Raw genomic sequence first — 26532 nt, forward strand, 5'->3', positions numbered from 1 at the left:
TGGTCTGGTGGTGCAATGGTTAAGTTTGCACATTCTGCTTCAGCAGCCCAGGGGTTGCTGGTTTAGATCCTGGGTGTGGACATGGCACCACTTGTCAAGCCATGCTGTGGTAGGCACCCCACATATAAAATAGAGGAAGATGGGCATGGATGTTAGCTCAGGGCTGGTCTTCCTCAGCAAAAAGAGGAGGATTGATGGCAGATGTTAGGTCAGGGCTAAACGTCCTCAAAAAAAATAAAATAACCAAGCCAAAGAGACAAATTTTGTGGAGGCAAATTCCCCTCCTTTACATATATTTCAAACCTGAACTTCTAATTTCACCTTTCTTTCCAAATTTGCTCCACCCACAGCACTTCCTGTCTCAATGGATACAACTCTATTAACAGTCTCAAAAAGTGAACTAGTTCTGAATGCATCCTACAAGTGTATAACTACCTAATGGCACTTCCAGAGAGTATTCTCTCCTCAAAATAAATCATGTGAGAGAATAAGTCTTACTTTATTATATTCAGTATTATGTGTTTTTGGATCCTTGGGTGTATCATAAAACTTCAATGATGGGAAATAAAGGTCCAATAACATAGGAAATGATAGGAAGAAAGGAAGGAAGGAGGAATGAAGGCAAAGAGAGTAGCCATGTATCAGAATTATCCTATGCAATATATTACTATAAATCACCTGGACAGCCTAGCTTTCAAATCTAGATTCCTACTTTTGAAGTTGAAAATCACATCACTGTTTTCATGAAAAGTATGATAGCAAAATTATGAGTGTGGGCTCAGAGTCAGGTTTCCAGATTACAGTCCATCCCAACTGAAATTTCTTTCTCTGAAAAACAAGGTAAATGAGAAAAAAATCTCAAAGAAATGTTGTCAGGATTACGTAAAATTATACATGCAAAGCAAGAAGAACAGTCTTGATTTGGCAGTCACTTTGGTTATGACTATTGTATGATTTTCATTCCATTTCTTCTAGGGGAAAACAAACACACAACCAAATTACGGTGAAGATATCAACATTTGAGAGGATAATTATTGGGGGAAATGATGCCAGCACTTGATTTAAGTGCTTCAAGTCTAATGTTAGAAATATCAAATGGCTGTAAGAAAGCTGATCAAAGATAGAACTTTACGGGTTATAAATAGGGAAGAAAAGTCAAAAGGAATGACTGAAGAGGTTGCTGAGGAGGAACTAACACAAAAACTAATAAAAGGGGACCAGGCCCGTAGCTAGTGGTTAAGTTCAGCACACTCTGCTTGAGCGGCCAGGATTTGTGGTTTCAGATCCCAGCTTCAGAATTACACCACCTGTCAGCAATGCTGTGGAGGCAGCCCACATATAAAGTGGAGGAAGATTGGCAACAGATGTTAGCTTAGGGCTAATTTTCCTCAGTAGGAAAAAAAAGTGATTGGTGGTTTGCGAATAGAAGAAATGAAACACGTCTTTCAGGGGAGAAAAACGACCAGGAGATTAAACTTACAATATTTGTCTTTGGGGCCCACCATGTCCACTTAGTTATGGCCAATGGCCAATCACAGACAAGGGGCTGCTTGACTAAGGAGCCTTCCCAGGGCCCCCTTCACATCCTTGTTCCTCAGGCTGTAGATGAAGGGGTTCAGCATGGGGGTGACCACAGTGTACATCACTGAGGTGATCAAGCTTCTCTGGGAAGAATGGGTCACAGAAGAACTGAAGTAGACCCCCAGGCTTGTCCCATAGAACAAGGAGACTGCAGAGAGGTGAGAGCCACAGGCAGAAAATGCTTTACATTTTCCTCCTGAAGAAGACATCCTCAGTAGAGAGAAGACAATTTGAGAGTAAGAGAAGAGGATTCCAACAAGAGGAAACACACCCAGCAGGGCAGTTGCTACAGACAAGACAATGTTATTGATGAGGGTGTCAGAGCAGGCCACCTTGAGAACCTGAGCCAGTTCACAGAAGAAATGTGGAATTTCAGTGCCTATGCAGAAGGTCAGCTGCCTCAATAGTAGAATATGAAGCAGAGAGACCCAGAAACTGATGAACCAGCACATCAGAACCAGGGGGCCACAGAGGCGTGGGTTCATGATGACCATGTAGTGCAGGGGGTGGCAGACGGCCACAAACCGGTCATAGGCCATCACAGTCAGGAGGAAATCATCCAGTAAAGCAAAAATCATAAAGAAATACACCTGAGTTAAGCATCCTGTGTAGGAGATGTCTTTGCTCTCTGCCTGCATGTTCACCAGCATCTTCGGGACAGTGGTGGAGGTAAAACAGATGTCAACAAAGGACAGGTTAGAGAGGAAGAAGTACATGGGGGTGTGGAGGTGGGAGTCAGAGCCAACAGCCAGGATAATGAGCAAGTTCCCAAGCACAGTGACCATGTACATGGACAACAACACTCCAAAGAGCGGGAGCTGCAGTGCAGGATCCTCTGAGAGACCCAGGAGGAGGAATTCTGATACTCCTGTGTGGTTTCCTGCTTCCATGTAGCAGCTGTATCTGCTGAAGGAGGAGGAGAAAGCAATGTTCAGTGAACAGCCAACTGGCACTTCAGCTGGTCATTACCTTTGATTCCACCTCGCCTGAACACCCTTCACTCACTAATAGTCCTTCCAGTGACAGTGAATTCACTCAGCAAAATGGTAGCCCATTTTCATTTTAGATGTAACTATTTAGCCCTTTTAAAATTTAGCAGAAATCTCTCTTTATCTCCTACTCACTGGTTTGAATTCTATTTGAAGCTATGGACATAAATCCATTTCCTCTATGAGATGACCCTTCCAAAACACTTAAGACATTTAATGTCTTTTTCTTGATAATGTCCATACTTCCTTCATTCAAATAGCTCTATAACAGCCATGATAAACATGGATTTCCAACTCAAATAACCTTAATTCTATAACCTGATGATTCCTATTGATGTCAGGGCTAACTCATATGTCTTACTTTTTTTCTTTCTAAAAATGCGGTTACTGATATTATCTTCTTTGTGACAGTTAGACATGCCTTGGTGCACAGGAGGATCTCAATAAATGATAGGCATTATTATTTCTATTCATTTTATGACAATTGGATTTGATATATAACTCCCTGAAAGTACAGTATAGAGCTGTGATTTAGAAAACGAATCATACTTCCTAGAATAGAATCTTAGTATGTTAGTTTATCTCTCTTAGCTGTAGGTATCTCACCTCTACAATGAGAGTATAAATATTCCCTTCGTTGTAAGACTGGTGAGTAAATTAAATGAGATGATGCATGTAATTTTTCTTGTGATTCCTGTGGCATACACTGGACACTTGATAAATGTTCTTAGCACTTGTTGTTAACATCACAATAAATCTGTCTTGCATGGCTATTGCTTATCAAATTTCCTTTAAACTAAGGCAGTCATCAAGGATGGAATTCTGATCATTATAAACACAACAGGTCTGTTACCCCATTTGACTGCCATGCAGCACTTTATTTGATGAAGAGTCCTAAGGCTCCCTCTTCCAGAGACTGCCTGCCAGGTGGATTCTTCCAAGAAGAGGGAAAAATGTGGACTACACAGGCAAGAGGAGGAAGCAAAATCACACAACCATTAAAATAAAATAGGAAGCATGTGTGTGAGGGTGTGCTCATGTGTACATCCTCAAAGTGGGGATGTGTCGTATTAACAATCAGTGCAGTTAATTGTAAAAAAAAAAATAATAGATTTGGTTAAAAATATACAAAGTTTCCATATAACATACCACCCCTAAAAAAATAAAAGACAAATTCAATGAAAATGATTACATCTCCATTATAGAAAAAAGGTCAGAGTTTTTAATGTGATTAAATAAAGAGAGAAAGTAAATCACTGAGGATCGATTTAGTCTGGGGAGGTGGGTAGAAAAGGCTTCTCTGAAATATGAACATTTGAGCTGTGAGAGGAAGAATGGGTAATTGTTAACCAGGGGAAATAAGGAAAGGGCAAGCATTGGTGGTCTGCGAGAACGGAATTCACATCTGCCCTGTGGGTTGGCGAGCTTGGGAATGGAAGGGATTTGAGAGGCCAGTGAGATGGAGAACAGAGTGAGGGTCAGGAGGACATATTCAGGGAGGCCAATAAGTCCAGCATCCTGTACTATGCCTTGATGTGCCTCTCACATTAGTAATTTTTGTTTATTTATGGGTGAGAGGATGTGACTGTTTTTACTTTCCAATGACTTTCAAGGGGTTTACATGCTGTCTGGCACACAGTAGGAGCTGAATACATGCAAATGTTACATGTATAATAAAGACTGGGATGCAATGCATCAACTATAACACAAAAAAAGAAATCTTCAAGCTCACCATATGCCCGACTGTGAACAGAAAATTGAATAATGAAGTTAAATCAAATGCGTTCATATGTATTTTAAAAGAATAATACATCATGAATAAGTAATACTTTCTAGGAATGGAAAACAGGTTTAATACTAGGATGTTTCCTAACATAATTCATCACAAAAATAGGTCAAGGAAGAGATATCATAACCATAATCACAATAGAAAATGCATTTGAGAAAATATAACAGCCATTACTGTGGTTAGCAGCCAGGACAGAGCCTCTCACTAAATGAGGACACTAAGGACAATTTCTTAACCCAATAAAGAACAGCTGTTTTACAACTACAGTTAACAGGATGCTATGCATTAAGACACTAAAATATTTGTGTTGAATTCATAAACAGATCAAGGCTGTCTACTCTAACTTCAATCACTTGATATTCTCACGAACATTTAAAGAGACTGTTAAGATAAGAAAATGAAATTGGCGTGAGTACCAAATGTCAGAAATAATTATATTGTTTGTAGACGATATTGCAGACACTAAAGTGAAACAACAACAACAATCAACAGAGAACTATTAAGTACTATCAGTGAGTCAAATCTGCTGCAAAATAGTTAGGGAATATAATAGAAAAATCCAATTACATGAGAAATAAAACAGACAATACCTCAGGCACAAGACCTTCAGTGAATAGCGCATCAATGATGGACCACAGGAAATCCAGCAGAAGGCAACAATTATAGACTAGAGCAGAGAAGAGGGGGAGACTTTCTGGAAAATAAAACTTATTGGAGACAGAGTCTAGATTCCAAAGAGAGAGAAGGGAAAAGAATAATTGCTGGGAAAGACTGGGTTCAGTAGACACTAAAGTACTTTAAACCACCAGGCCTTAACCTTTGTAGACTAAACAAATATGGAGCTGTTTCAGTCTCATTATTCTGGAGGTAAGGTCCAGTGCTCACTTCCTCTCCTCTTTTCCTTCTTACCCACCAGCCCTCACTGGTACACACTGGCCCTCTCCAATGGTAATAACTGAAACTTTGTGTTCTCTGAGGTCTGTCTCTGCAAAGCCCAATTGCATTTTCACCCAGGCAGGGATCAGAGAATTATATGAAAAATGACAACAGGGACATGTTATTATCATCTCAAGGGCTGAATTCTCAGAGCTCCTCCTTAAATAAACTGTTCTATTGACTTTTCTCTTTCCAAGCAATTCAGGTCCCTTGGAGTACAAAGATAAAAGAATGGAAAATTTTCAGGCAATACTGTGTCTGTGTAGGCAACAGAGGGGAAAGAAGAAAGTATTTCTCCAAGGAAAATTTCTTCTTTGTTTTGTTTGACTTAAATGTGACAAGGTATCTCCTAAGGAAAGTCTAATTTCTACAAGAACCAAACCCAGGAACCAACTCTCTGTGATATCCTCCTCTTGAAGAATCTTTGGAGAGTCAAGGATCACTTGGTATGCACAGTGTCATGGAGGCAAGGAGGTCCTTTCTGAAGAAAAGCTGAGTGGTTAATGGTTTTTGTTTTGTTGAAAGGACTAAACAAAAGAGGACTGAAAAATGTCCCTTGACAATGTCTGGTGACATGGAGGCTTTTGTTGATATTAGGAAGGGCTCCGTTTACCACCTCTAAGTAGAGGAGCATGGGCAGAAATAATCCAGGTAGACTAAGTTGAAGAATGAGTATTGAGGTAACATAGGTGGAAAATACAATTCATCTATAAAATTTGTAAGGGAAAGGGAGGAAATAAGTAAAACATATTCTAAAAAGAGAATGAAGTATGGTTAGTTTTTTTAAAATATAGAAGATATGGGAACATGATCTAATTTCAAAGAGAATGATCATATTTATTTTAGGCTTCTTCTTTTTTTTGGTGAGGAAGATTTGCCCTGTGCTAACATCTGTTGCCAATCCTCCTCTTTCTTCACTTGAGGAAGATTACCCCTGAGCTAACATCTGTGCCAATCTTCCTCTATTTTTTGTATTATGGGATGCCTCCACAGCATGGCCGATGAGTGGAGTAGGTCTGCACCTGGGATCCAAACCTGCAAACCTAAGCCATCAAAGCAGAGCATGTGGAACTTAAGCCACTCAGTCACGAGGCCAGCCCCTATTTTAGGCTTTTGAATACAGAGGACATTCTGGCTACATAATACACAGGATGCAGCATACACCCTAAATCAATGACAATCATAATCTGTTGCACCTCCAGTTTGTGGAATTCATGGATCCAGAGATCAGGATTAAAAGTAGAAGTGGCCCAGGGCTGGCCCCATGGCCGAGTGGTTAAGTTCACGCGCTCCGCTGCAGCGGCCTAGGGCTTCCCTGGTTCTGATCCTGGGCGCAGACATGGCACCACTCCTCAGGCCATGCTGAGGCAGCGTCCCACCTGCCACAACTAGAAGGACCCACAACTAGAATATATAACTATGTACTGGGGGCATTTGGGGAGAAATAGCAGAAAGAAAAAAAAAAAAAGAAATATAGGCCCTCAAGGATGGAGTTCCTGTTGAATTTCCTCACAAAGTGGTACCTCATAATGATGATGGATTACCCTGAATAATCTGAGTATTTCTATTATTACTGCCAAATATTGACTCTGATGAGGGTGGCTGCATAATTGTTATATTATTTGGTGCACTGACAGATGGTAAGGAAGATCAGAGTGTGCATTTCTCCAAGGAATTTATTTATTCATCAGCATTTACAAATGTCTACAATTTTTTCAGGAGTGTCCTGCAAGAGGGAAATAAGATAAGAGCTTTTAGTCTAGTTGTGGTGAGATAAGTTCATGTGTTAGAGGTTCCATTAAAGCTGTAACTGGAGGATATCAACCGTGAGTGAGTGTAGATAGAGAGAAGGGTCCTTAGGATCATTGCACCCTGGGGGAGATGATGAGAGACCTTGAAACCCTCTGTTGCCATTGGGTCTGCCTTCTTCATTCCCCAGGGAATATTGGTGGAGACGTCACTTAACTGAATCTAGCTTGTGTGTGATGGTTTAGGATTCCATGATCTTTGACGATGTGGCTGTGGACTTCACCAGGAGAAGTATGCTTTACTGGACCTAACTCAGAGAAACCTATACAGAGATGTGATGCTGGAGAACTACAAGAACCTGACCACAGTAGGTAAGGCTGCCATCACTGCTGTAACCTCCTATGGAACAAGTGAACATTATGTACTTGCCATGGTCCAGGATAAGTGATGTCAAATTTGAACACAGTGGGAAATAGCAGACACATGGTCTGCGCACTGATGAGTTTTAATTAAGCATCATTGCTGTAAAATATGGTTCTTAGGACTAACAGCATCACCATCACTCTGTTAGAAATGTGCATTCTCAGACTCCACTTTGACATACTGAATGAAACTTTGGCATTGGGGCCCAGTCATCTGTGTTTAGAGTTTGACAACCGTTGGTGTAGTGGTTTCTCCATGAGAAAGAAAATCTCTTTCTGGGACAGAAATAACGATCTCTTTGGGGCACATAAAGAGGATGTTTACATTTTTTGTCTCATTTGAAATAATTTTAATATCATTAGAAAAATAGACTTGATTTGTGGAAGTATTTGTCATCTTTTACAGGAGCCTTGTCCATTAATATATCTTTCCTCAAGGACAGCGTATCAGTTGTTGAAATCCAAGGTGATCTCTTGGTTGGAACAAGAAGAAGAGTTGAGAACAGTGGAGAGAGGAATCTTCCAAGGTGAGTGACTGTAAAGATCTTCTCTTGTCAATGAATATTTCACTATGTTAGATTTACAATGAAGAAACTTTTTAAGATGTACTTTCTCTCAGAAAGCTGAGGTCATTGGTCTCCGATGCTTTAGGATGTTTTCAACTTTGTATTCTTACTGTACATTTACTCAAAATTCCCTATGATCTCACAGAATGACCTGTTCTCTTTTTTAAGTTTATTATTTTGATATATGCTTAGTCCAGAGCTTGCTTAGTTTCCTTCTCTGATATTCTATCTCTTTTCCCATCATGTTTGATTTCCATAGAATTGTTTTTTCATCAATTACTCAATTTTGCCTCCAGATCCTTATTGTTTTTACATTGCTGATCTAGCGAAACTACTCAAATCTCTCATATTTTGTCTCTTTTCATCATGTTTAGTTTGCAAATAATACAAATGAGCCTTCTTATTTTTAATTCCTTTAACCTACCATTTGTTTTTCCAAATTTTATATTTGTTATTCTCTTTTACTTTAGAATCAGAAATGCATGTTAAAACCAAAGGCAATTTGGTTTTAACAACAATTCCTCCACAGGATATTTTAGGGGAAAAAACATCCAATAGGATAGAAATAGTAAGATCAGTAAGTTTGAAAAGATTGGAATTTCATTCAATAGAAGAGCAGCACAAGTGATAAATATTTGAGATTAGTGGCATTCACCCAAGAGAGAGCAATATCTCTGGTGAAATATTGTGAATATGATGAATTTGGCGAAGAACTAAGTTGAAACTTACTGCTTCACAATTTGCCCAAGCACTCATTCCCACATATGTAACTAGAACTAGGCATTGATTTTTTTCAAAACAATTCCATGAAACTGGATAGGAATCTTTTAAGATCAGAGTAGATCACACATTATTTGAGCAGAAGGATTCCATCATTCAACTTGAAAGAAATCAAGAGGGTAAGAAATTATATGAATGTGATGGAAATGGTAAAAATCAAATCAGCATTGTAATAATGTTTCTATTTTAAGATGGGTAAGATGAATTAATGATTCTGAGAAATTGTTTAATCCTCCTTCATCAACAGGAAAGACGCCAAGTGGACAGTGGAGGAGAACTCTGTGAGTGTAAGGAACATGGAAAAGACTTCAGTGAACATGCCTTAAGACACACAGGAGAACTCAAAATCAAAGAAACACTTACGAGGATAATCAGTGTGGGTAAAGCTTCCTTACTCTGCACAAGAAATCCTCCACTAGAGGAAAACTTTCTGTGTTTAATTGGTGGGAAAAGGCCATCAGCCTTACTCTAAATATTCTATCCAGGAAAGCTAGCATGGGAGAGAAAACCTTCAAATGCAGTGACAGTGGGAAAGCCTTTGTTAAACTGTCTTACTTTCAGGCACAAATGAGAAGTCACAATAAAGAAAAACTCTATGAAGGAAAGGAATGTGGAACAGCTTTTATTCACTCTGGAAGCCTTTGTGTACATGTAAAAACACACTGCTAAGAAATATTAGGAATGTGGGAAAATTTTTCAGTCTTCTGCATAAAGTTCACATGGGAATCAACACCAGAGGGAAATACTATAAGTGTGAGGAAAGTGGGAAGACCTTCGTTAGTTCTTATCTTGCTAAACATATAAAATCTAATACTGGAGAGAGGACTTTTGCATGTAAGAAGTGTGGAAAATCCTTCATAAGTTCCTCAGTCCTTAATACATTCAAATTCACACTGGAATAAAGCCATATGAATGCATGATATGTGGGAAAGCCTACAGCACACCCTCAAACCTTACTAGACACATTAAAACTCATAGTAGAGAGAAGCCTTTTGAATCTAATATGTATGGAAAAGCATTTGCCAATTCTTCTTGCTTTATCATTCCCATGCATACTCACACTGGAGAGAAGCCATATGAATGCAGCAAATGTGGCTTTCCCATTGGCATTTTCCCTGGTCTTTTTGGGATCAGTGCGGCTCTGGCCTTTTCTTCACTCATAGCCCAGAATTGCCTTCCAATTTTTATCCCTCCTCAACTCTTTTGCCACTTCTCACATAAACAGGTGCCTGTGGATCCTTCGGGAGGGGGACACTACAAAAGAAATTATTGGTCTCTGAGCGGTGTGTCTTTCCACAGGATGTAACAGCAGAAAGGCATCCCTTTAGCACAAGAGTCTTGAGGTGAGGCTGAATGTTTTTCCTTAGCAGTGAGGAGTAGAGCAGGGTCAGCTTGCATTTGTGTTCAGTTAGAGAAGGAAAGGAGTTATTTCATTTCCCTCTTTGAGCTTCTGGACCAGTTAACTTCTGACCCATTGGAACATACCACCTTTTGCCATTACCCCTTAAGGGAAAATGGAATTGTTTTCACCAGTGGAATCAATTTCATCACTTTGCTGAAGGTGATTCAAAAAGCAAGAGGACAGGCGGGACCAAGATGGTGGAGTGAGAGGTCTTCTTTGTCTCTCTCCCGTCGAATCTACAACTAATTGGACATTCACCGATTAACAAAGGATATCCAGATAGCATCTCAAGACGCCTAAAAGTCTCATGCTACTACACATCGGAATGCGGACGGACTTCCCCCCAGGAGGAGGTGGAAATAGGTGAAAACTCTCTGACCCCCGACCCCCGACCCCCAGACAGCCTAGTTCCTGCAGGAGGCTCTCTTCCAGCGGACTCCCCCATAGCATCGCCACACACCAAGGGCAGGAGTGTGCACTCACCAGCGGAGCAACGGTGGAAACAGGTGACAACACCCCTACCCAAGCCCCCCATGATCACACCTAAGCCCAGGGGGAAATCCCCAGGGTTCCACACCCACCAGCAGGGAAGGCCTCCGCTGGCCATTAGCAGGGAGGCCCCTCCCAGAAGCCAGAACAAAGAGAAGCTCCTGGCGGGCCCAGCACAGCACCAGGCTGCAAGCTGCCACTGAGCTCATGGTCTCTGGCACATGGATCGGTGCAGGGGGCACCTGGACTTCCCGTAGATGTGCTTGGGGACATGGTTGGAGCTCCAGTGCCTGGCTCTGTGGTGCGGGGGAAGACTTCGGGGTCCTGCACCTCCCCGGCAGGGAAAGCCTCTGCTTGCCATTAACAGGGAGGCCATGCCCAGAATCCAGGAAAAAGGGAAGCTCCTGGTGGGCGGATCCCCTGGGGCAGCTCCAGGCCGCAAGCTGCTGCTGGGCTTATGGTCTCTTGCACACGGGTCGGTGCAGGGGGTGCCTGGACTTCCCGTGGATGTGCTTGGGGACTGGGTGGAGCTCCAACACCTGGCTCTGTGGCCCAGGGGGTCGCTCCAGGGTCCCGCACCCCCCCCCCCCAGCAGGGAGGACCTCTGCTCGCCATTGGCAGGGAGGCCCCGCACAGCATTCAGAACACCAGGAAGCTCCCTAGAGCAGAACTCACCACAAGGCAGCAGCTTACAAGCCACCGCCAGGCCCACGGACTCTGGCCGTGTCCCAGACTAGGCAAGGGGCTCCCAGAGATCCTATGAGAGTGAAGTGGGGCAGAGTAGAGCTCTGGTGAAACAGCTACATAGCCCAGGGGGGAACTCCAGGTTCTTACAGCAGCCTCAGCGAAAGCCGCTGCACAGCACTAGTAGAGAGGTCCCGACTGGCAATCACAAGGCGGGAAGGCCCTGGGGCAAAAGCAGCACAGCTAGGTGAGCTAACGACAGATTGCAGAAGATACCCATAGCTCTGCTGGGACCTATAGTGGACAAGTGTGGTCTGGTGGGCTCTGTTAGGGACAAATCAGAGATTATAGGTGATCCTGCTCCTGGCTGATGGGAAAGCCCACAACACCGCTGCAGACCACAAGGAGGGAGCACGTCTAGGTGGGCTGCAGCAGTAGGCACCAGCAGCCTGAGGCCGCCTTGCGATTGCCCCCACAACCGACGAGGGACCCCACAGGACCACTGTGACTATGAGGAGGGGTCCAGGACCAGTCAGTAACAGCTGACAGGGTTCCTGGTTGGGGCAGTCTAAACAGCTGCCCCCACACACACACCAATTGCAACAAGTGGAAGCAGCGACTAAACTCTATCTCTATGTGGAGGCACAAACCACGCCATCGAGCAGTATGAAAAAATATATTAAATCTCCAGAAGGAAAATGATAAGCACCCAGAAAACAATCCCAAAGACAATGAAATCTATAACCTAAATGACGATGATTTCAAAACTGTCATTATGAAAAAACTCAATGACCTAAAAGAGAATTCAGATAGACAACTCAATGAGTTCAGGAGCTATGTCACAAAAGAGCTTGACACTATAAAGAAGAACCAATTAGAAATACTGGAGATGAAGAACACAATGGAGGAGATTAAGAAAAATCTGGACTCTCTGAACAGTAGGGTCGATAATATGGAGGACAGAATTAGCAATTTGGAGGATAGGAATATAGAAATGCTGCAGGCAGAGGAGGAGAGAGAATTAAGGCTAAAAAGAAATGAAGAAACTCTCCAAGAATTATCCGACTCAATTAGGAGATGCAACATAAGGATTAGAGGTATACCAGAGGGAGAAGAGAAGGAGAAGGGGGCAGAAGGCCTGTTCAAAGAAATAATAGCTGAGAACTTTCCAAACTTGGGAAGAGAGATGGAACTGCATGTCACAGAAGACAATAGATCTCCAAACTTTATTAACACAAGAAGACCAACCCCAAGACATATAGTAGTGAAACTAGCAAAAGTCAATGACAAAGAGAAAATACTAAGGGCAGCCAGGCAGAAGAAAATAACTTACAAAGGAAACCCCATAAGGCTATCAGCAGATTTCTCAGGAGAGACCTTACAGGCTAGAAGAGATTGGAATGAAATATTCAAAACTCTGAAGGACAAAAACCTGCAGCCAAGAATACTCTACCCAGCAAAAATATCCTTCAAATATGATGGAGAAATAAAAACTTTCCCAGATAAACAAAAGTTAAGGGAGTTCATCACCACAAAACCTCCTCTTCAAGAATTGCTCAGGAAGAAACTCATTCCTGAGAAATCAAAAAAAGGAAAGGGGTTACAAAATCCAGAACAAAGGAGATAAGCAGAAGGACAATAACACAAAGTAACAGCTCTCCATCAGGACAAAATGCAAAAGAACCGGAAAACAAGTGATAAAATTGCAACAGTAGGCCCCCACGTTTCAATAATCACACTAAACGTGAATGGATTGAACTCTCCAATCAAAAGGCACAGAGTGGCAGGATAGATCAAAGAACAAGATCCAACAATATGCTGCCTCCAGGAAACACACCTCAGCCCCAAAGACAAACACAGACTCAGAGTGAAGGGATGGAAGACAATACTCCAAGCCAATAATGAACAAAAGAAAGCAGGTGTTGCCATACTTATATCAGACAAAGTAGACTTCAAAGCAAAACAGATAAAGAAAGACAAAGAGGGGCAGTATATAATGATAAAAGGGACGCTCCACCAAGATGACATAACAGTTATAAATATATACGCACCTAACACAGGAGCACCAAAATTCGTGAAGAAACTGTTAACAAAACTAAAAGGAGGCATCAACAGTAATACAATAATACTAGGGGACCTCAACACCCCATTAACACCAACGGACAGATCATCCAGACAGAAAATCAACAAGGAAATTATAGAATTAAATGAAAAATTAGATCAGATGGACCTAATAGATATATATAGGACACTTCATCCAAAAACAGCAGGTTACACATTCTTCTCAAGCGCGCATGGAACATTCTCAAGGATAGACCATATCTTGGGAAACAAAGCAAGCATCAATAAGTTCAAGAGGGTTGAAATAATATCAAGCATCTTTTCTGAACACAATGCTATGAAACTAGAAATCAACTACAAGAATAAGCTGGTAAAGGGCCAAAAATGTGGAGACTAAACAACATGCTACTGAACAAACAATGGATTATTGAGGAAATTAAAGAAGAAATCAAATATTATCAGGAGACAAATGAAAATGAAAACACACTGTACCAAATTATTTGGGACGCAGCAAAGGCAGTCCTAAGAGGAAAATTCATTGTAATACAGGCTCACCTCAATAAGCAAGAAAAATCTATAAACAACCTCAAACGACACCTAACAGAATGAGAAAAAGAAGAACAAACAAAGCTCAAAGTCAGTAGAAGGAGGGAAATAATAAGAATTAGAGCAGAAATAAATGATATTGAAACAAAAAAGACAGTAGAAAGGATCAATGAAACAAAGAGTTGGTTCTTCGAAAAAATTAACAAAATCGACAAACCCTTAGCCAGACTCACTAAAAAAAGAAGAGAGAAGTCTCAAATAAATAAAATTAGCAATGAGAGAGGAGAAATCACAACAGATACCGAAGAAATACAAAGGATCATTAGAGAATACTATGAAAAACTATATGCCAACAAATTGAACAACCTAGAAGAAATGGATAAATTCCTAGACTCATACAACCTACCCAAACTGAATCAGGAAGAAATAGAGAATCTGAGTAGACCAATCACAGGTAAAGAAATAGAAACAGTAATCAAAAACCTCCCCAAAAATAAGAGTCCAGGACCAGACGGCTTCTCTGGAGAAGTCTACCAAACATTCAAAGAAGATTTAATACCTATCCTTCTCAAACTGTTCCAGAAAATAGAGGAAGATGGAGCACTCCCTAATACATTGTATGAAGCCAACATCACCCTGATCCCCAAACCTGACAAGGACAACACAAAGAAGGAGAACTACAGGCCGATATCACTGATGAACATAGATGCAAAAATCCTCAACGAAATTCTGGCAAACCGAATACAGCAATACATCAAAAAGATTATACACCACGATCAAGTGGGATTTATACCAGGGACACAGGGATGGTTCAACATCTGCAAGTCAATCAACGTGATTCACTACATTAACAATATGAGAAACAAAAACCACATGATCATCTCAATAGATGCAGAGAAAGCATTTGACAAGATCCAACATCCATTTATGATAAAAACCCTCAATAAAATAGGTATAGAAGGAAAGTACCTCAACATAATAAAGGCCATATATGACAAACCCACAGCCAACGTCATACTCAACAGACAAAAACTGAAACCCATCCCTCTCAGAACAGGAACAAGACAAGGGTGCCCACTTTCACCACTCTTATTCAACATAGTACTGGAGGTGTTGGCCAGAGCTATTCGGCAGGAAAAAGAAATAAAAGGAATCCAAATAGGCAACGAAGAAGTAAAACTCTCACTGTTTGCAGATGACATGATGTTATATATAGAAAACCCCAAAGAATCCATAGAAAAACTATTAGAAACAATCAACAACTACAGCAAAGTTGCAGGGTATAAAATCAACATACAGAAATCAGTAGCATTTCTATACACTAACAATGAACTAACAGAAAAAGATCTCAAGAACTCAATCCCATTCACGATCACAACAAAAAGAATAAAATACCTTGGGATAAATTTAACCAAGGAAGTGAAAGATCTATACAACGAAAACTACAAGACCTTCTTGAAAGAAATCGACGACGACATAAAGAGATGGAAAGACATTCCATGCACATGGATTGGAAGAATAAACATAGTTAAAATGTCCATACTACCTAAAGCAATCTACAGATTCAACGCTATCCCAATCAGAATCCCAAGGACATTCTTTACAGAAATTGAACAAAGAATCCAAAAACTCATATGGGGCAACAAAAGACCCCGAATTGCTAAAGCAATCCTGAGAAAGAAGAACAAAGCTGGAGGCCTCACAATCCCTGACTTCAAAACATACTACAAAGCCACAGTAATCAAAACAGCATGGTACTGGTACAAAAACAGATGCACAGATCAATGGAACAGAATTGAAAGCCCAGAAATAAAACCACACATCTATGGACAGCTAATCTTTGACAAAGGAGCTGAGGGCCTACAATGGAGGAAAGAAAGTCTCTTCAACAAATGGTGCTGGGAAAACTGGACAGCCACATGTAAAAGAATGAAAATCAACCATTCTTTTTCACCATTTACTAAAATAAACTCAAAATGGATCAAAGACCTAAAGATTAGGCCTGAAACAATAAGTCTTCTAGAAGAGAATATCGGCAGCACACTCTTTGACATCAGCTTCAAAAGAATCTTTTCGGACACCATAGCCCCTCACATGAGGGAAGCAATAGAAAGAATAAACAAATGGGACTTCATCAGGCTAAAGAGCTTCTTCAAGGCAAGGGACAACAGGATTGAAACAAAAAAACAGCTCACTAATTGGGAAAAAATATTTACAAGTTATTTATCTGACAAAGGGTTAATCTCCATAATATGCAAAGAACTCACACAACTCAACAATAAAAAATCAAATAGCCCAATTACAAAATGGCCAGGGGACATGAACAGACATTTCTCCAAAGAAGATATACGGATGGCCAATAGACACATGAAAAGATGCTCGTCATCACTAATCATCAGGGAAATACAAATCAAAACTACACTAAGATATCACCTTACACCTGTTAGAATGGCAAAAATATCCAAAACCAAGAGTGACAAATGTTGGAGAGGCTGTGGAGAAAAGGGAACCCTCATACACTGTTGGCGGGAATGCAAACTGGTGCAGTCATTATGAAAAACAGTATGGAGATTCCTCAAAAAGTTAAGAATAGAAATACCTTATGACCCAGCCATCCCACTACTGGGTATATATCCTAAGAACGTGAAATCAGCAATTCCAGAACTTCCATGCACCCCTATCTTCATTGCAGCATTATTCACAATAGCCAAGTCATGGAATCAACCTAAGTGCCCAGCAACTGATGATTGGATAAAGAAGTTGTGGTATATATATATATATATATATATATATATACAATGGAATACTACTCAGCCATAAAAAGGATAAAGTTGTCCCATTCACAACAACATGGATAGACCTTGAGAGTATTATGTTGAGTGAAATAAGCCAGACAGAGAAAGACGAACTCTGTATGATTCCACTCATAGGTGGTAGTTAACATATGGACAAAGAGAACTGATCAGTGGTTGCCAGGGGAAAGGGGGCGGGGGGAGGGCACTGGGGTGAAGTGGTGTACCTACAACATGACCAATAATAATGTACAACTGTAATTTCACAAGGATGTTAACTTTTATAACCTTAATAAAAAAAAAAAAGCAAGAGGACAGGTTGGGGCTTTACTTCTGCCTCAATATAGCACATCTTGCCTCTAGGGCAAAGCCCAGAGTTCTTGGTGAATAAATGTGTTTAGATGTCCTTTCCATTCACCAATGTTGGGCTGTGTTCATCCCATGGTGACTCTTGCAGCATCAGGTCCTTGGGCTACTTTGCAGAGACATGTGACCCCTCCTTAGAGCATGTAGATTGGAGGTGAAGTCTCTGCAAGAGTGGCCCCCAGAAGTATTGGGCTACCTCACTTTGGTAGATAGAACACTACATTGTGTGGGCTTCTTCCTTGAAGCACTTCTCACTGGCTGATTTGTATCAAAGCCCATATTCCCTTGTCAACCATTGACCTTCAGTGACCTCAGTCTGCAGCTCTCCCTGGATGAGCCACCTAGCAAAGCATGGCTGGTAAATAATAGGACATTACTGTTTTTGAGTGGCTGAAGCTGCTGTACTTGTGAGGTTATTAACCTCTCTGTTGCAGGGAATTTACAGGGGTGACAGAACACATGGGCATTAAAAATACTGTTTTGTTTTATTCTGTGAAAAGCTGGCAGAGTAGTTTGGTTTTTTATTTTCATTTTTAACACACTACATTCCTTGGTTCAAGATCTGAATTTAGTAGTAATTTTTAATTTTACCCTTTTGAGATCTGGCTTTTTATTTGCAAGTTCATTTATAATGTGTTTTCAATAAACTACTCAGATGTATAAATTTAATATTACAAATAAAATCTCAACACTTTAAGGTCCTTCTATCTATGGATGGGTATTTTATTGAACTGGATTTCTATGAAAGGCACTGCCAGCCAAGCTGGTTTTGAATTTCTTTTTCCCCAGATCTGTGATTTTTAAAGGTTCCATTAAATACAAATAATAATCCTCCATTCACAATTTTTATTGTGATAATGTATATCTCATAAAATTTACTCGTTTAAACTTTTTAAGTATGTAGTTCAGTGGCATTAAATACATCACATTGTTGTACACCCATTACTATCATCCATCTTCAGAACTTTTTCATCATTCCAAGTTGATACTTGGTGCTTAATAAATACTAACTCACCGTATTCTCTTTCCCCCATCCCTGGAAACCACCATTCTACTTTCTTTTCCTATCTATGAAGTAGACTCCTCTAGTTACCTTGAATAAGTGGAATCATACACTATTTGCTTTTGTGTCTGTCTTATTTCATATAGCACAATGTCTTTAAGGTTCATCCTTGTTTTACCATGTGACAGTATTTTATTCTTTTTTAAGGCTGAATAATATTCCACTACATGTATACACATTTTGCCTATCTGTTCATCCACTGACGGACATTTGGGTGGCTTCCACCTTTTGGTTACTGTGAATAATTGAGCTATGAATATAGGTGTGCATATATCTTTTTGAATTTCCTGCATTTGATTTCTTGGGTGAAATTCACAGGTGAAATAGCTAGATATTATAGTAATTCTATGTTTATCCCGTTCGCTTTTAAATTTTACGTTATCTGGATGATTCTTTCTCATACATATTTTGAGAAAATGTACAAACTGGGGACATTTTCCTATATAGTTCCTGGTTTGGGTATCAAGATGTAACAGTAGAAAATATAGCACCAGAGCACTTTCTGTTTTTGTTTTTCTTTGCCTCTAGATCAGTACTTGTTTATATCCCCTGGAGGATTGTGTATTTCATCAAGCAACCTAAGATCCAGTTATTTCGCTGTGTCTAGATATCCATTAACAATTTTGAGAAGGCTCTCAGGTGTCTGTTAGTCAAGAATCACTGGTACCAGTGATCAAGGGTTGATGTCAGAACTAGGAGAATACTGGTAACTGAAAGACACATAATGCTGCCCATGATATGCAGAAACCCTCCTATGGAAAGCAGATCCTAATTTCAGATAACAAACTCTAAGTCAAAAAGCATTTCTAGAGAGAGTTAATTCAGATAAAAGATTCAGATTCTTCAAAATATAAAAAAGACATGCGAATCCACCTAATAATATTGTTACAAAATATATAAAGCAATGCTTGACAGAAATGCAAGGAGAAAGAGATTCTAAGTCCACAATTCCAGTGGGAGATTTAAACACCTTTCTCCCATATTGTGTCTCTAAACAACAGAGAGAAATCAGTTAAGATACAGATTTGAAAATGATGAGCAAACTGCCTAATATATGTATACAGAATAATGTATCTAGTACCTGCGGAAATCAGAAAGCACTTGTCTGTAGAAGAGGCAGAGGGAAGGGACTAGAAGAGGCAAGAGGGCTTTTGGGGAAAATGAATATGGTCTATATCTTGTTTAGGTTGGTGATTACGCAAGTATGTGTAATTTTCAAGTCATTTACTTAATACTTAAGATGTGTGTATTTGATTGTATATTAATTGTATCACAATAAAACGAGTTTCTATGCAGTTGCTACCAATCTAAACACATTTGTTGGCCTCATCAGTACAAAGTCTCCAAGTTTTAGAACTATAGTATTAAATAAAATATAAACTAGGAAATAGCTGTTTTTTTCCTGTGACCGTACATGACTTCAGGGTAACAAAGACACTGATAAACAAAAGACACAATACTGCCCGTGACATGCAACAATTCTCCAAAAGAAAGCAGATCCTAATGTCAGACAACATAGACTTTATGTATAGGATTTTAGGTCTCTCAATTGTGGGGTCATTGTGAGGCTGGATTTGGTTTATGGATAATGAACTGTGGAACTTTCCATATTTGTCATTAGAATATCATTGCATAGATTACCATTTAGGCTCCTCTTCTGGTTTTGACTTACTAAAGAGTAATTTATTTTAAAGAAAAAGAATTGAGCTTTAAAGTACATAAGGTTAAAAGATCTCAAATGAACATGAAGGAAATCTGAGGAATAAATGAGTACAAATCAATGCAAAACAAAAGAACTAATTAATAATATGCAAAGTTATTGTGGATCTCTGAGAAGATGCATATTTCAGAAGACCCATAAAATACACAGATGTTGGATAAAGTCTGATTTGGCATTTCCCCTCTACAAAGGGGATGAGGAGAGAGAGACCTGTTTCATTTGAGTGTTCCCAAGCAAGACTCTTGAAGTTGCCCAGGATTGAAATGTATTCCGAGGATTTTTTGTAAAAATTTTGACATTGTTTCTAATCTTTTTTGTGTCAAAGTTGGAATAGCCAATGAATATTATTTCCCTTTTCTGCCATTATCTTCCCCAGAATATTTGTGCCTCTGTGTGTGTGTGTGTATGTCGGACACTCCTTATTTTCCTGCCTTCCTGATTTTTCCCACATTGTTTTGGGACTGATATATTAATCATTGGTTTATTACCTACCTATTTCCATAGGAATATTGGGTCTTCAAGGCATCAGATTTTTTTCTGTATACATTATTTATCTCACTTCCTAATGCAGGGACAAAACTTAATTATTTACTGAAAGAATAAAGGAAACCAGAGATAAGAACTTTAAAGAAGATAAGGCTCCAGACACCTTCAAGGGGAAAGTCAATTGTGTCAACCGAATACAATATTTCATTTTTCCTCTCTTCATATTGCCCAGCAGCAGTTTAGAAACATAATGTGTTACATAGAGTTTAAACATTTTCATTTACCACAATAAGCCAAAAAAGAACTCACTCAGGTCAGTTTTAATAATAAAGCTTATTTAATGCAACATATCTAAAATATTTAAACATTGTAAGCAGTATAAAAATTGAGATATCTGAATCCTTTATATTGTCTTCAAAATTAAGTGGATACTGTATTTTCATCAGATGTAATTGATTTGTGTTTAGATCTCATAAAATTACACTCGAAAACGTAGATTCCAAAATCTAAAAGCTTTCCAGTAACTGTCTACCTAGGAGTGGGTGGCCAGAAGCTCCAGGAGCCCCAGGTGCAGACTTTGCCATGGGTCTGTGTGGCCTGAGGTGTCACCACATGGCCCTCAAGAACTGCCCTGCGTCCCAGTGCACCAAGAGTAGCCATACAATGAACACAGAACATCATCAGTGAAGGAAGGGTGTGGGTATCTGAACACATTTACTGACCAAAAAAATAAATAAATACATTTCATCTTCTCCCCTTTTTGCACACAAATGCAAGCTGACCCTCCTCTACACCTCATTTCTAATAACATTTGGCCTCAATTCAAGGCTCTTGCCATACAGCCTTGCCTTTCAGAGACCATCTCCTGTGAAAAGACATTTCCTGGATGCTATAATTTCCTCTGATATGTCCCCATCCACAGGCCACACTTTATTTGAGAAGTGCAGAGGGGTCGGGGAGAGAGAAAATGTAGGAGAGAGGCTGCTGTGATAGAGGATGATGGGGGGCAAGAGTGAAGAAAGGGCCAGAACAGTAGCTACTGAAGGGGTCCCAACAATGCCAGGGGTCAATGGGAAACTCAATAAAAGGCACCTCTGGGGAATGAGGAGACAGCACTGACAAGGACTTAAGGGAGAAGAGGTCAATGAAAGCTGTATGTCCTGGGCCAAACTGTGTTTTGTTTCACTGTTGATGATACCCCAGCATTTGCCCAAAGGAGTAACCAAATCCCTGTAGACATATCCTCTCTCAAGTAGGAGGATCACTCCCACTTCTCAGAGGGACGGCTCTAGCTTAAGTGGAAGTCAGCAAAAATCTTCTCTAGCCAATTAAAGGACACAGTGGGTCAGGGATGGCAGCCTCACCTGAAAACCACTCAATACCTTGGGCTTTGGGAACTCTGGGTGGTGTTGGAGTCACTATTTTGGAGTGAGGGGAAGCGACTTTGGGGCTTCGACACATCCTTTCCACCACAGTCTCCTCTTAGTAGGTTCAGGGGACAAAGGGAGGAGTCAGATAAGCTGGAAGATTCTCTCTAACTGATTTTGGAAATCACTGAAATAACTGCTGGCTGGGTCAGGAAATTCTGACCTCTGGTAACCCACAGGTATCTCATCCAATCGACAACTGGTCTCTGAGCCTCCAGCCCTACTGACTGTCCAGAGACCTAAAGTAGAGGAAGATGAGCTCAGATGTTGACTTCCTCATCTGATGTAATAAAGCAGATGTGCAGTCTCTCAGGGAATCACTGACAAAATCCCTCACTGCTAACAACATGGGACCTGGTTCTGGAGACTCCCCCAATTTGTCACTGAAGTGCTACAGCTGATAAACTTGTGTGCCACAGGGTGTGTGTATCAGGTGGCCTTTGCTGTGTCAAAAACAACCCCGAAACATAGCAGAAACAGCAATCATTTTATACTAGAAGTTTCTTGAAAATGAATTTGCACAACCCAGTTCTGCTGGTTCCTATTGGTCAAAGCAAGTCATAAGGCCAGCTCAGACAAAAGTATAAAAGAAATGAACTTCACCTTCTGATGAGAGAAGCGTTGAAGTATTTTTTACATTTAGTTTGTGTCGTGGAGAAAGTTAGAAAGTGATTGCACATACCCAGAGAAAGGCTCAGAAAAGACATGAGAAGCCCTTACATTATGCCTTGGGCTGATCCTCAGCACACAGATAGCCTACAGTAATGAAAGAAGCAAAAACAATAACCAAAAACCCCCAGAAAATCTGGTAAAGGGGGAGAATCTGGTTTCCAGAGTTACCATAGGATTACGTTAAAATATCAAGTGTTTCACAAAAAGGTTCCAGTGTCCAGTGTTTCACAATAAAAAAAAAATCACAAGGCATACCAAGAAGCAGGAAAGTATGGCCCATCCAAAGGAAAAAAATAAAACAATAGAAACTGTCCCTGAAAAAGATCTCATGACCAATCTACTAGACAAATACTTCAAAATAACTGTCTTAAATATTTTCAAAAAACTAAATATATATAGAAAGTCCAGAAAACAGTGGGTGAACAAAATGCAAATATCAATAAAGAGATAGAAAACCTTTTTTAAAAGGAATGAAGAAGTAATTCCAGTGCTGGAAAGCACAGTAAGTGAAATGAAAAATTCACTAGATGGATTCAAAGGCAGATTTGAGCAGGCAGAAGAAAGAATTAGTGAACTCCAAATAGGAGAATGGAAATAACGTAGTCTGAGGAACAGAAAGAAAAAAATACTGAAGAAAACAAACACAGTCCAAGATATCTGTTGGAAATCATCAAACAGACCAACATTCACATTGTGGAAGTCCTAGAAGGAGAAGGGTCAGAGAAAATATTTGAAGAAATAATGGCTGAATACTTCCCAATTTGATATGTGAGTTGAATACAAACATCAGAGAAGCCGGATGAACTCCAAGTAGATGAGTGCCAACTGACCACATGAAGACACGTGAAAAGCAAACTTTCAAAAGACGAAGAGAGAATCTTGAAAGCAGCAAGAAAGAAGTAAGAAATCAGACATCAGGGATCCTCAATAAGAAGCTTAGCAGATTTCCAGTCAGAATCTTTGGAGGGCAGAAGACAGTGGGCTGATATATTCAAAGTGCTAAAAGAAAAAAAATTATACCAAGATTCCTATATCTGGCAAAACCATCTTTCAAAAGTAGGGATAGATTAACACATTCCTAGATAATCAAAAGCTCAGGGACTTTTTACCATGAGCCCTGCCCTGTTAGAAATGCTCAAGTGACTCGCAAGATGAAGTGACAGGACACTAACAGTAACTCGGGGCCACGTGGAAAAATAAATAGCTCAATAAAGGTAAATACACAAGCAATTATAAAACTACGTACTATTGTAACTGGTTAATAACTGTACTTTTGTTTTCTATGTGATTTCGGACTAATACATTTAAAGAAAATTCATTACTGCAAAACCTATTATTGCTAGAACTTTGGTTTGTAACTAAATCTTGTTTTCTACGTAACTCAAGAGACTAATGTATTCAAAAGAATTATTAGCTTACTTTTTGCAAATACAATGTATCAAGACGTAATTTTGTGATATCAATAACTGACACAGGGGTGGAGCTCTAAAGGTGTAATTTTTATACGTTATTGAAATTAAGCTGATATAAATTAAAATAGATCATTATTACTCTAGGATATTAAAAGTAACCCCCATGGTAACAACAACAACAAACAACTTAGAATATACACAGAAGGAAGGGAGAAAGGAACTTGACCATTTCACTACTGAAAACCTACTAAACATAAAAGAAGTAATGCAAGAAATGAAGGACAAAACAGTATAAGGCATGTATACAATAAATAGCACAATGACAGAAGTAAATCCCTCTTCATCAGTACTTTAAATGTAGATGGATTAAACTCAGAATGGATAAAAACACATTATCCAACCGTATGCTGTCTACAAGAGATTCACTTTAGATCTAAAGACACAAACGGGTTGAAAGTGAAAAGTATGGAAAAAGATACCCCATGCAAATGGTAGCCAAATGAGGGCAGGAGTAGCTATACTAACATCAGACAAAATAGATTTTTAAGTCAAAAAGAGTACAAGAGACACAGAAGAACATTACATATTTAATAAAAGGTTCAATACAAGAAGAAGATACAGCTATTATAAATATGCACCTGGTGACAGACCATCAAAATATATGAAGAAAAAACAGATTTGAAGAAAGAATTAGTTCTATAATAATATTTGGAGACTTCAATACTCTAGTCACAATAATAGACAGAACAACCAGACAGAAGATAAGTATGGAAATAGAAGGCAACACAATAACACAACTAGATCTAGCAGACATATATAGAACTCTATCCAACAACAGAATACACATTCTTCTCAAGGGCAAATGGAACATTTTCCAAGAAGGATCACATGTTAGGCCACAAATTAAGTCTGTATAGGTTTAATAGATATCATACAAAATATCTTCCCTGATCAAAAAAGGATGAATTTAGAAACCAGGAACAACAACAGAAAAAACTAGAAAAATCAACAAAATTGTGGAATGAAACACTCTTCAAAACAACCAATAGATCAAAGAAGAAATTACTAGGGAAATTAGAACATATTGAGAGAAGAATGAAAACAAAACACAATGTACTAAAGCTTACAGGAAGCAGTGAAAGTAGTACCAAGTGGGAAAATTATAGCTATAAAGGCTTACATTAAAAATAAGAAAGATTTCAGGTCAACAACCTAACTTTACAATTTAAAGAACCAGAAGAAGAACAAAGTAAACTCAAAGCTAGCTGAAAGAAGGAAATAATAAATATTAGAGCAGTGGTAAATGACATAGATAATACAAAAAAATAGAAAATATCAAAAAATAACCCCCAAAAGTTGGTTCTTTGAAAAGATCAACCTAGTTGACAAACGTTTAGCTAGATGTACTAAAAAAAAAAAAAAAAAAAAAAACAGAGATGCAAATTATTAAAACCAGAAATGAAAGTGGGAGCATTACTAAGATTCTACAGAAATACAAAGGATTATAAAGAAAAATTTTGTGAATCAAAAGGCAGTATCAAGAGAGTAAAAAGGCAACCTACTAAATGGGAGAAAGTATTTGCAAATCATACATCTGATAAGAGATTAAGATCCAGGACATATAGGGAGCTCCTCAAACTCAACAACGAGAACAATAAGCAGCTTGATTCATAAATGGGCAAAGGACTTGAATAGACATTTCTCCAAAGAATATATGTGAACGGCCAATAGACACATGAAAAAACTGTTCAACATCACTAATAATTTGGGAAATGCATATCAAAACTACATTGAGATACCAATATATACACCCTAGTGAATGGCTACTATCAAGGAACAGAAAGCAACAAGTGTTGGTGAGGATGTGGAAAAACTGGAACCCTTGTGGTGGCGGGAATGTAAAATGGTAGCTGCTGTAGAAAACAGTATGACAGTTCCTCAAAAAATTAAAAGTAGAATTCCCATATAATTCAGCAATTCAACTTCTCGGTATACACCCCAAAAAACTGAAGTCGGGGACTTGAATAGCTATTTGTACACCCTTATTCTTAGCAACATATTCACAATAGTTAAAATGTAGAAACAAGTCAAGTGTCCATCGATGGATGAATGGCTAAGAAAAATGTGGTGTATACACACAAGGCAATATTATTCAGCTTGAAAAAGGAAGAAAATCCTGCAAAGTACTACAACATGAATGAACCTTGAGGACATTATGCTAAGTGAAATAAGGAAGTTACAAGTAAAGAAATCCTGTATGATTCCACTTATATGAAGTACTTAGAATAGTCAGAATCATATGGATAGGAAGTAGTATGGTAGCTGACAGGAGTTGGGGAGGCGATAATGGAAAGTTAATGTTTCATGAGTATACAATTTCATTTTAATAAGATGAAAAGACTTATGGAGATGAATGACACTGATGGTTGCAGAACACTGTACATGTACTTAATGCCACTGAAATGTCCACTTAAAAAAGGCTAGATGTCAAGTATTATGAGTATTTTACTCCAATAAAAAAGGAGGACACAGAAAGACTAAGAATGCAAAAGCACAATGATATAGGTATATAAGTGCATAACGGAAATTAAAGAAATAGA

At 39.2% G+C, this 26532-nt stretch overlaps 1 protein-coding gene across 1 annotated transcript; it reads right to left on the reverse strand.

Annotated features, from left to right (window-relative positions):
• Nucleotides 1-1532: 1532 nt before the first annotated feature.
• Nucleotides 1533-2471, reverse strand: LOC106824482 (olfactory receptor 7D4-like). The gene has a single exon (XM_014830784.2). It carries the CDS (start codon nt 2469-2471, stop codon nt 1533-1535), a length of 939 nt encoding a protein of 312 aa, XP_014686270.2.
• Between the last annotated feature and the right edge of the window lie 24061 nt (nt 2472-26532).

This window comes from Equus asinus, chromosome 20, assembly GCF_041296235.1.
Source record: "Equus asinus isolate D_3611 breed Donkey chromosome 20, EquAss-T2T_v2, whole genome shotgun sequence".
NCBI lineage: Eukaryota > Metazoa > Chordata > Mammalia > Perissodactyla > Equidae > Equus > Equus asinus.